Here is a 9,997-nt window from a genome sequence, read left to right as displayed (position 1 = left end):
AATGCCTCAAACTGCTCCAACTGAGCAACATGTTGCTCAGGAGGACTACCCAGGAGCCTGGCCAGGGCTTGTTCACCAAGTCCCTGCGCCATTAGCCCTGCCACCTCCCGATGATGTTCGGAGAGGTGGGGAAAATGAGCCCAATCAATGTTGAGGCTCATCCTCACGTACACACGCAGAGATGCGGGTCGTGGGAAGGATTTCAAGTGCTACCAAGTGTAGGCGGGCACGTCGTAATGCGGCCACGCTCTACTTAGCACACACCCTAGCACAGCGAGGAAGCGGTTTGCACCTGCTTCTCTTGCGTGCAGTGAGGTAGTTGTGGTGGGCGCGCAAGCGACCTCACCCAACACACTAAGAACTCTGGTGAAGTGACGTCACGGGAGCGGTAATCCGTCTCCTCGTGCGCACTTACCAAGTAGGTAGTAAATTTCAGACTGATTTATATTTAATAGAATTAAATACAAATACCTATTTTTACCAATTAAAATGATATCTCTATAGATATCATTTAATATGTATTGCGAGCGTATCTTTATAGATACCTCGCGTAACTGATGACGCTAGCCGTCATCATGGATGACGCTGGGCGTCATCCCTCCTAATGTGAATGCACCCATGTGCATCACATCCACAAGGGTTGGTCACAAATGTGCACCACACCCGAGTGTTGGGTCTAATTACTATTATTTAGTAATTGACCATCCCCTTAAGTACCAAATGTACTTAATGGGGACTGTGTAACATTAGGGCAACTCTAGCCCGTTACAGATAAGCTTTTAGAAAATTACTATGTAAACCAATACTCTCCAAATATTATCTACCTTTTAGATAATATATGAATTAACAACCTTTAAGTGTTAATTCCATGTAACGATACACCCCGTTACATTTAGTAAAGAAGGCGGTTGACGTTGTCTATCGACCAAGGATAGCTCTCCTTAAGCACAATTTGCTGGATCTTCCAATGAAAATTATCAGCAGTGATACTAATTGTTTACGCATTGACGTACAGTACCCATGGAGAATTTTCAGCAATTTACAACACATAAACCACATAAAACATTGAATTGCGTCTTGTCACTTGTTGCCCATCGTTGCAATGTTCCAAGCAAGACTAGCCACGACAATTCCCATGCACGCAAAAGCAGCCATCACAATTGCGAGAGCCTCAGTGGGGCTTTGATTTTTCAATTTGTCTGCCATCACAGCCAAAAGAGCAGCGCTAGCCAAGCTGAGACTAGTGGCTCGGGGCAAACTGGCACTGTCACTTTCATCACAACCTGAAAGTGACTGAGTTTCATCCATTTCGTCGTCGTCGATATTCAAGCCACACTGTATATTATCATCAACCAAGTCTTCATTCACTTCAACAACAGAACATTTGCTACGCTCCGCTTCATACTGACGCTTCAGTTTAAAAAGTTGCACCTCAAGCTGCTTAATGCGCATTGATGATTCCGTCTCACAAGCCATGGCAATCGCCAGCGCGCTATCAAGAGTGTCACACGTTGTGCAGACAGCATCTGCTACCATTAATGGGATATTTTGAGGTGAAGTATTTTTACTGTCAACAACCGTATCTTCTTCATCAAAACAGTCGAGTTCTTTTTCTTGTTTTTCCAAGGTTACCGGTGACGTGGCTCGCTCCAATCCAGTCACTTCTGGCTGTCGATCAGCGTGATCATTGTAAATTGAATCATAGACTGGGGCCATTACCTTGGAAGATCTCCATTTTGAGGCAGCAGCCGCAGCTTCTAGCGAGATCACACGCATGCGCAGACGCGCGGCATGTTTTTCCATTGCATCCATTTCATCACGGCTTGCAGATGCTAATGACTCTAACTGCTGGCGCAGCATTTGGTTTTCGCGAGCAAGTTCCATTAGTGATTGGGCGCGTTGGTCAAAGACTTCGTTTACTGCTGCGTTTACCTTTATTCTCTTTGCACGGCTCGCGAACTTAAGCGTACTGCGTGTATCTTCAATATAAGTAGATGCAGGCGATGCACAGCAAATAAAGAGGATGCGGGCAGCACCACTGAGTGACGGTTGTAAGATACGGGTGAGTTTGCTGTCACGAAAATTCGTGTGGTCCTGCTGGGTTGGCTTACTGCTACCAAGTGATTCGACAACTCTAGAAAGAGCCAACAAACTTTTGTTTATATTTCCGCTCTCGGTAGCGAGACGCTTGCCACCAGAGCTCACTGCACGAGCACTTTCCGATCCCGCTAAGTCGACAAAATTAAGATATCCCACACGGACACGCTCCACGTCATTACTTGCCTCAGACGGCATTAATGATCCCAAAGGCATCTTCGATTCGATCACTAGTCTAAAAATCGAGTGGGATCGGCTACTGCGCTCGTTCATGCGAGTAACCCCCACTGCACGCTGCTTTTCGCCATCCCGTAGCGCCTGGAGTACGCCACGAGCGTCCGTGACGACACGTTCGGAGTTGTCTGTAAACACGCCTGTCACAGGGTGCTCGCGAATATGTACAATGGATCCTCGTCTCCTGCCAGTCGCAGCCGAGCCACTCGCCAGCAAATCTTTGACCGTTTCGTTGTAGACTTCCAAGTACGATACCCTCATAAAATACTCGACATCCGGCCGTCTTGCCATTTCATCAAAAAGATCCTTCACCGCCAATTGTACCAGCCCGTCACTGTCTTCAGGTCGTCTATCCTCTCCCGTTTCCACGTTTTGCGGCATTATTTTCCTGTTTCCTAGTCCTGTACCCTGCATTGTGTAGGTCTTGCCGCTACTAGTCTGCCCATAGGCAAAAATGGACCCGTGAATTCCATCCAATGCTGAGCGGACGATCGAGCTCGCCAGTCCGTCATAGATTGCTCGGGTAGAGTGTTGTGCGTCATAGACCTCGTCAAAAGCATAGACACCTCGACGCCGACCATTTTGCCCCGAGACAAAAGCCGCTTCAACTGTTCCAGTAGCTGCATGCACCGTCCACGCCGACTGAGTAGCTTGCTCTTTAGGAAATAGTGGACGAAATCGAACAGTAACGCGTACAGACTCCCGTCTGTCGGCCGCATTCTGTTGCCGAAGCAGTTGTAAATCGTCCACATCCAAGAGTTCAGAATTGTCCAAGTCACTAAGAGCGATGTTCGAAGCCCGTTCGAAGTGACGTACGTCGCTTTCAATGCTATCACTGCGACTGCGGCTACTGCATTGACTGTAGCAATAACTAAGACGCTGAGACGTCTGCGCTGGACGCAGTATAGACACCACGTCGCTATTTCGACGCTTCATTTAAACGACACAATGTAGTAGGCACAAAAACAATTCGAATTGGTCAATAGGCTGGGGGTGGAATGTATTTAACAATTGGCATGCATGGCGGTGTTATGGAGGAGCCAGAGCGTGTCACGACGCTATGATTTACCAACACGCTTCGCAAAAAATCACAGCAAGAATGGTACATTGCGATATACTATGGCCTTTTTGTGACAGCAATTATACCACCTATACGTTACTGATCTCCTCACAAATAGTGACCTGTCTGTCACCCCGCCCTGGCCGAGTCGTGGCTCCGAAAAACGGAAGAAACCGTAATCGTTTGCAACGTCGGTCCACATGAGAACCAAAGCGGTCTCCGATTCGAGATGGTATCACCTCGTGCATTTGGAGCGAGATGTTCCATTCTGGCCGCTCGAACTTTATACAGAACGGCTGGATGATAAAAATTTCTTCGATTTTGCCACCGCATTCAACACTTGATGTCTGTAATAGTTCATCTTTATACACAGCAAGAGCCGTTTCGCTAATCACAATCTGACCGCCTTGTCCCATCTCACTCATCTCGCGCGCTACCATTTCACTAAGCCCCAGATACGTCATCTTGCCTGTTGTTGGGTGTCGAGAACACACCAACCGCATATCACCGTTGTGTATGGCCATTCGAACTCGAAGGCCGTTGAAAAGCAATCGCGTCCAGACATCACATACCCGTGCTGCATTTTCGTGCTTAAGTAGTCCTGTTGGCCACTGGGCTTTGAGCAATTTTTCTTGGACGCTCACACACCACTCAATTGCCTCACGAACAGAGTGAAACGCCAGCTGAAAAGAATCACCGGCGGTTGTAACCTCATAGCCGCGATATCGTGGCAATTGTTGGCGCAACAGATCGTCGTGGATTGATTGCGCTTCACCCATTGTCTGGGGGCTTCCAGACCAAAGGCGACTAGATCCTTCAATATCGGTGACTACGAAAATTGGTCGAATAGGAGCTTCTACTATCACATTCATTGTAGCCAGATTGAGTTCACCGATAAAGTAGCCTCGTTCCAAAAGTTGTTCATACACCGAGTCAGGCATGAGAGGTCGAAGAGCTCGATAGCAGCACGTAACATTAATGCCAATGGCGACGGCAGTACCTGCGCCAGACAGGTAGTGCATGACCTGTGTAAAGCCGATATAATTCATCATGGGGTCATCAAAGGTGCGAGATAAGACTTGCACGATACAATATGGAAATACCAGCACACAGTAGACAACCACAAAAATCTTGATACGCCGGTGAAGAACCAGTAATGCCGGATCCCGAGCGCGCTTTTGGATCGAGATATAAATTGTGGCATATACGGGATAAAGCACAGAAACCCAAATGCCTGTGAGCAATATCCAGCAGGCAATACTTTGCAGTGGCTCTGCGTTGGAGTAAGACAGAAAGGCTGAGATAGCCACTAAAATTGCAAAGCACATTGCCCCTCCGTATGCACACAGGCAATACCGGCGAATAGTAGCGCTCTCGTTCTTGGGTCCACGATCCATTGACTTAATAATCAAACGCTTCATTTCATAAGCCAGCATCGTAACAAAAAATGCTGTACACAGCAATGCACAGTCTCCAATTAAAATGACCGTAACCACAAGCGATCTCAATATCTTTCCTTCCGAATAAGCTGTACTTGATAATTTTCTATTGCCGAGTGCGTTCTGGAGTCCGTCGAAATTTGCAAGAATGCTCACGTGGAGCAGTAAATGCGCGAGCGAATAGATAAGATACAGGCGACATATGGAGTACGTAATGTATTGCACGGCCGATTCACCAACCTTGACATGCTTAAACGCGAGCAAGAAAGTTGCGCTCGTCGTGGCTATGGCCGCGGCCAGCACGATCACGCAGGCTAAATTCCAGTCGTTATAGGTCCAAACATCCATTCATACGCAGTACGCGTTCGTTTTGGTTGTAAGCAATTCAGTTTCACTTCGCTTTGTTGAAGCGGGCCCACGAACGTCGCCGAGTAAAGTTTATTCGGATCAAAGAGTAAGATCAAAGACTTTCCATGGACAACGAAGCATTGACAGCACAGCGGATGGGTAGGACTCATAACGTTACGGTATGAACCCTCTTATCGTTGTTCTGTGCGACTTTGTATGGCCATGAAATAAGCAAATCCACGCCGCGAGGATAGCGTTTATCGTAGGTTGTGCTGCGACTTTGTCGACGACAAAGACGAAATTATATATATAATTATTGACTTAAATTCAAGATGAATCTATCTCGAGCTACAACGATTGCTGCAACACGCGCTTATTGCGATGATCCTGCAACAACCATTCCAGATCAAGTACAGCAGTGCCTTGTGTCCGCTTTGCTCGCTTCTTAAAGTTGTCTTGCTCGGTGCATATGACATTTAGTAGCTTCTGCCAGTCAATTTTTTTCCCAACGTGTCTAACGTTAGCTCGCTTTTGCTTGGCTTGGATCGTTAGTCGAAACGCATAAAGCCCTACCGTCCAAACCTGTGTCGGATAGTACACAGAATCAAATATTTGCGTTCAGAGGTCGTATTTCGAACCCTGCCGTACCTGGTCTTTCTGTGCCTCATACACGCGCTTCGACGATTGCGTGGCTGAAACTAACTCCGTATTTTTTAATTTTTGCTCCAAACTGCGGTGAATGCTCTTCGTCATTTTCGTAAAAATTCGATGCATGGCTCTGTAAAAGAAATGCATCTCTTTGTTTACGAACGGCAACATGTCGACGAGAACAAAAAAGCGATGAGCTATTATCAAGAGCATTTGGAAGAGATTGATGATGATAGAGTCGTGCGATTGCAGTTCGGGATCAAAATACAGTGCATGCCAGCGCTGTCTGACCGAAGAAATTACTTTGGTCACAAAGTACTTCCGAATTGCTTTTGTTTCGTTTATAGGAATGGATCCTTGCATCAATGAGCAGCCGAGTCTTGCATGAAAAAATAAGCCAGGGTATTAGTACTCAGGGATCGAATGCAATAAATCTTTACGAAGCTCACTTTTCATAGTTGACGTAAACTTGAAAATTCTTCAGCTCGATCAGCATTCCACACCATGCTAAATACTCCTTTGGCGATGATATTGCAGTCTGATTGTTCTCATTCTGTACTGCAAAATTTGTTTGGCTTTTGGCAACATTCACGAAACACCCGTAATCATGATGACCTTCCTGCATCACCTTTAAAAATTGATGCGCTCGATTTAAATCCGTTGTAATGAACATAAAATCGTCCGTGTATCGAAATAATTCTTCATGTTGACAGCAGGAAACCGATATTGGCTCGCATACTTTTGGGAAGCGCTTACGGAGTACATGTCGCTCAAAATGAGCATAGTAGATGTTGCATAATATCGTGGATATTACAGAACCTTGCGGAATGCCACACCGCTGAACAAATTCGTGGCCATTAATGTGGACAACATTTGTCGATAGATGCTCCTTTAACAAGCCGAGCGCTGTTGATTTTTTGAGATAGTCGTAGAGCACGCCATCTACAAGCATGGTGTTCTTTATCTTGCTTCGAGCTGCCACTTCATCAAAACCAAGTAATTCACCGGACGGGTATGCTGGACGTTCCAGCTTGAAGTAAAGGGAAGCAGATGGTAGCGTTTCGTCATGGTCTGCTAAAGTCAAGGGTGTCACTTGGTGGCCAACCCAATGCTTGCGAATTAAATACTCGTCCTCTTGCAGTGCTTTCTTGAGCATCTGATAAAGCTTTCGCGGTCGAATTGTATCAAAGCAGCGTTCGACATCAACAGTAACCCCATAAGCCATCGGGATATCACGGTAGTCGCTTCGTCGTTCTGCACAGCGCGAACATTGCGTTATTTGGCGAATTAGAGGCTTTAGCCGCGCGTGAATTTCGTCGATGTTTTGAACAGAGGCACCAACAAGGCGCTCCGGTTGTCGCTCCATCTCAAACGTCAAAACTCGATGAAGTGCTTCGAATGATTTATTGACTGAGACTTTAGTGTGTCCAATCGCATTGGATAGATTCATCAAGGGACGAATTCCACTACTTTTTGGAAGTAGCCTCATTCGCGAAGTTGCTAACTGGCGCTCACTACGCAAAGTTTGCGCGTTAAATGGTTGCAGTATCTCTCCATCCAAGTCATCAAGAGCAAGTATACTGCACCAGCAGACACTTTATAAGTTTGAAGTAGCACCAGCTCTACGGCATCATACATTATTACCTGATTATTCTCCATACCGGACGAAGGTAGTACATTACTTCTTTCGCCGTTCCTTCAGCTTCAGTAACATAAAACAAATTCCGCAGCACTGGAAAAACCAACGACGTGATGACCCAATATACTAATTCCTGCACGAGTTGACGGCGCTTAATGAGCTCGTTCGGTGAACTGAGTGCAAGATCCGACGGCCATTAGTTATAATGTTTCTAATTCAAACCATTTGTCTTGTATACCATAGTGTTTTTCCACTTCTTTGAGTGTTCATCCATTCAATCTTCGTTACCTGGAACTCTTGCGCACACTGCAGCCACATCTTGAGTCAACTGTCAAAGCGACCATTACTAAATAAAAAATACCTTTTTAAGTGACAAGACATCATGCTTTCGTGAAAAAATGACTTTATGCAGCATCGTCTTGATACACTTCCAATTTTTCTTCGTATCATTGCTTCCCCAAATATCTTTCGGTACAATGCTTGCCAAAAACTTGCGAATTAGCCGATATATCTTTTTTTTTGAAGTCGCAAAACCTGATAGTATTGAGATGTCTTCCTTGTGCTCTTGCAATTTTGGCGAAATATAGATGTCATAGGCATTTCGGCGATTCCTACCGCCATGAGCTTCGATCCTACATTTTTTTTGTACATGATTTGGCTCGTCCAGCTTCTTTTTCAAGAAGCGTGTTGATGCGTTCGATAGCAATTCAATAGCTTCCTCTCGTCGCTTGCGTTTACGATCAGCGTGTGAGGCTAAATCTTCAGATTGAGTAAGGTATCCATCTTCGACAGCTTTGCGTTGGATTGACAGGATCATAGGCTGTGGAGACGTCATTGTGCGAGCATCCCACTCTGCTGTTTTACGCTTAATTTTTGGATTATCCGTCATAAATTTACGAAAACCAGCATTAACTGGGACTAATTCTTTTGCGAGCTTTTCAACTGGACAGACTTTAAATTTCGACACCATCGTTTGAATCGTAGGAATAAGATTGATCAAGCGCTTCGACAGCCGCTTTTGGCTTGCAAATTTGGGAAAGATCATTCGGAGGATTCGACAAGCTTCAGTGCGACTTATTAAACCACTTCTTTCGGATGCCTTTACTAGTATATTGGAGCTCGCAAATGCTCGGTTTCTTCGGTGAGCACGCGCGTACATAACAAAGTTGATCGACACTTTTTCTCGCTTTTCAATTGAGCAACACATCGTCTGATGTAATTCTTGACGCAAACTCTTTCCAGCGAGCTACACTCCATTTACACATCACATCAGCTTCAATTTGTGAAAAGCACACACAAAGTAAATACCTGCATGTACGAGTCAGGTGTCTCCTTAAGCTGCACAAATATGGTAAAATTTAGCAACAAGTGCATCATGAGATCATCACCTATAAGCTTGTGAACAGCACCCCAAAGTGGTTTCTTTAAAGCTGCTACCAACGTATTTGGATAATAGCATACAACATCATCCGATTGTGTCACTCGGTGGCCCGTAGCTCCAGGTGTTACCTCACGATACCCAAGCGTCAAAAGATTTGCATCTTCCCAATGCGTGGTGTGGTTGCGAGCTAGAAGCTGCCTAATGGCATGATGAACTAACTCGGTCTAAGTTCCAATATAAAAATTGTCATATTTTGATGTAAAGAAGCATTTAATGTAGATTGACTGCATTACATTCGAAATGCACGCCTTAGAGCTCCAAGGAGATCGAGGAAAAGCTTCCTCGGTTTTAATCGATGGCTGGATGAGGAATGTATGATCTAAGACAAAAGCGACGTCCTCGTTCAGCAATTGCGTAAGGTTCTCCATTAAAGTGTCATCTCCATAGGCAGCACAATTCTGAGCTGCACTGCAAGCGACTATATTTTAATTAAATGAGCTGAGTTGCTTCCATTAAGGCCCTCTCACCTCCGCAAATACGAGCGCAATGTCGCAGCTCTAGCAATCAGATCGTTCATTTCAAAGTTATACAAAAATCAGTCGGCCTTAAAAAAATATTTGTTGGATGGAAACACCTCTCCATACACGAGCACAGTCAGACGTCTCTCAATATAAAAGCACGGACACACTAGAAAGCGGTTTACATTCAATTCACAGCAAATACGAAAAGTAACAACAAGATTGCAATAATTTGTTCTTAAAGCATCATCAAATGATAAATCTCGAAAATGCGAATTATTTTAGCCTGTAGTATAAGACGCGTCATGCTCGCGTTCGAAAGGAACTTCCCGCAATAGCGGCCCGCAAACGAGGCTGTGTTTTTGCTGCTTCTTTTGACGCGACGCCAAAAACCCATTGCGTGCGAACTTTCTCGCGTACTTATCGAGACCTCGAGCACACGGGTTCCAGACAGTCATCTGAACAATTGATAAAACTGAAATATATGTTTAATTATATTGAGTAAGAATGATTCTTAAACTTACTTCATAATACACACTGCGCACGGGTGACCATTTCCGTGTCGTCACATGTAAAATACAAGCTTGTTGTGAGGTCACCCTCAATTACCTCGCTGTATCCGAAGGTTGGGTG

General features: G+C 45.1%; 3 protein-coding genes across 3 annotated transcripts; all 3 read right to left on the bottom strand.

Moving 5' to 3' along the window:
• Positions 1-1,080: 1,080 nt before the first annotated feature.
• CCR75_003796 (uncharacterized protein) lies at positions 1,081-3,267 on the bottom strand (the record flags this gene model as incomplete). The annotated part of the gene is made up of 1 exon (XM_067961889.1): positions 1,081-3,267. One exon carries the CDS (start codon positions 3,265-3,267, stop codon positions 1,081-1,083), a length of 2,187 nt encoding a protein of 728 aa, XP_067822909.1.
• Positions 3,268-5,178, bottom strand: CCR75_003795 (uncharacterized protein; the record flags this gene model as incomplete). Its single annotated transcript, XM_067961888.1, has 2 exons — positions 3,268-3,318; positions 3,514-5,178. 2 exons carry the CDS (start codon positions 5,176-5,178, stop codon positions 3,268-3,270), a joined length of 1,716 nt encoding a protein of 571 aa, XP_067822911.1.
• Positions 5,179-5,441: 263 nt separating this feature from the next.
• CCR75_003794 (uncharacterized protein) lies at positions 5,442-9,423 on the bottom strand (the record flags this gene model as incomplete). The annotated part of the gene is made up of 7 exons (XM_067961887.1): positions 5,442-7,406; positions 7,504-7,638; positions 7,771-7,793; positions 7,827-8,711; positions 8,774-9,070; positions 9,140-9,314; positions 9,374-9,423. 7 exons carry the CDS (start codon positions 9,421-9,423, stop codon positions 6,272-6,274), a joined length of 2,700 nt encoding a protein of 899 aa, XP_067822910.1. The 3' UTR covers positions 5,442-6,271.
• Between the last annotated feature and the right edge of the window lie 574 nt (positions 9,424-9,997).

The sequence above is a fragment of the Bremia lactucae genome, linkage group LG1 (assembly GCF_004359215.1).
Source record: "Bremia lactucae strain SF5 linkage group LG1, whole genome shotgun sequence".
Taxonomy (NCBI): domain Eukaryota; phylum Oomycota; class Peronosporomycetes; order Peronosporales; family Peronosporaceae; genus Bremia; species Bremia lactucae.
This window is presented reverse-complemented; position numbering and strand designations above follow the sequence as displayed.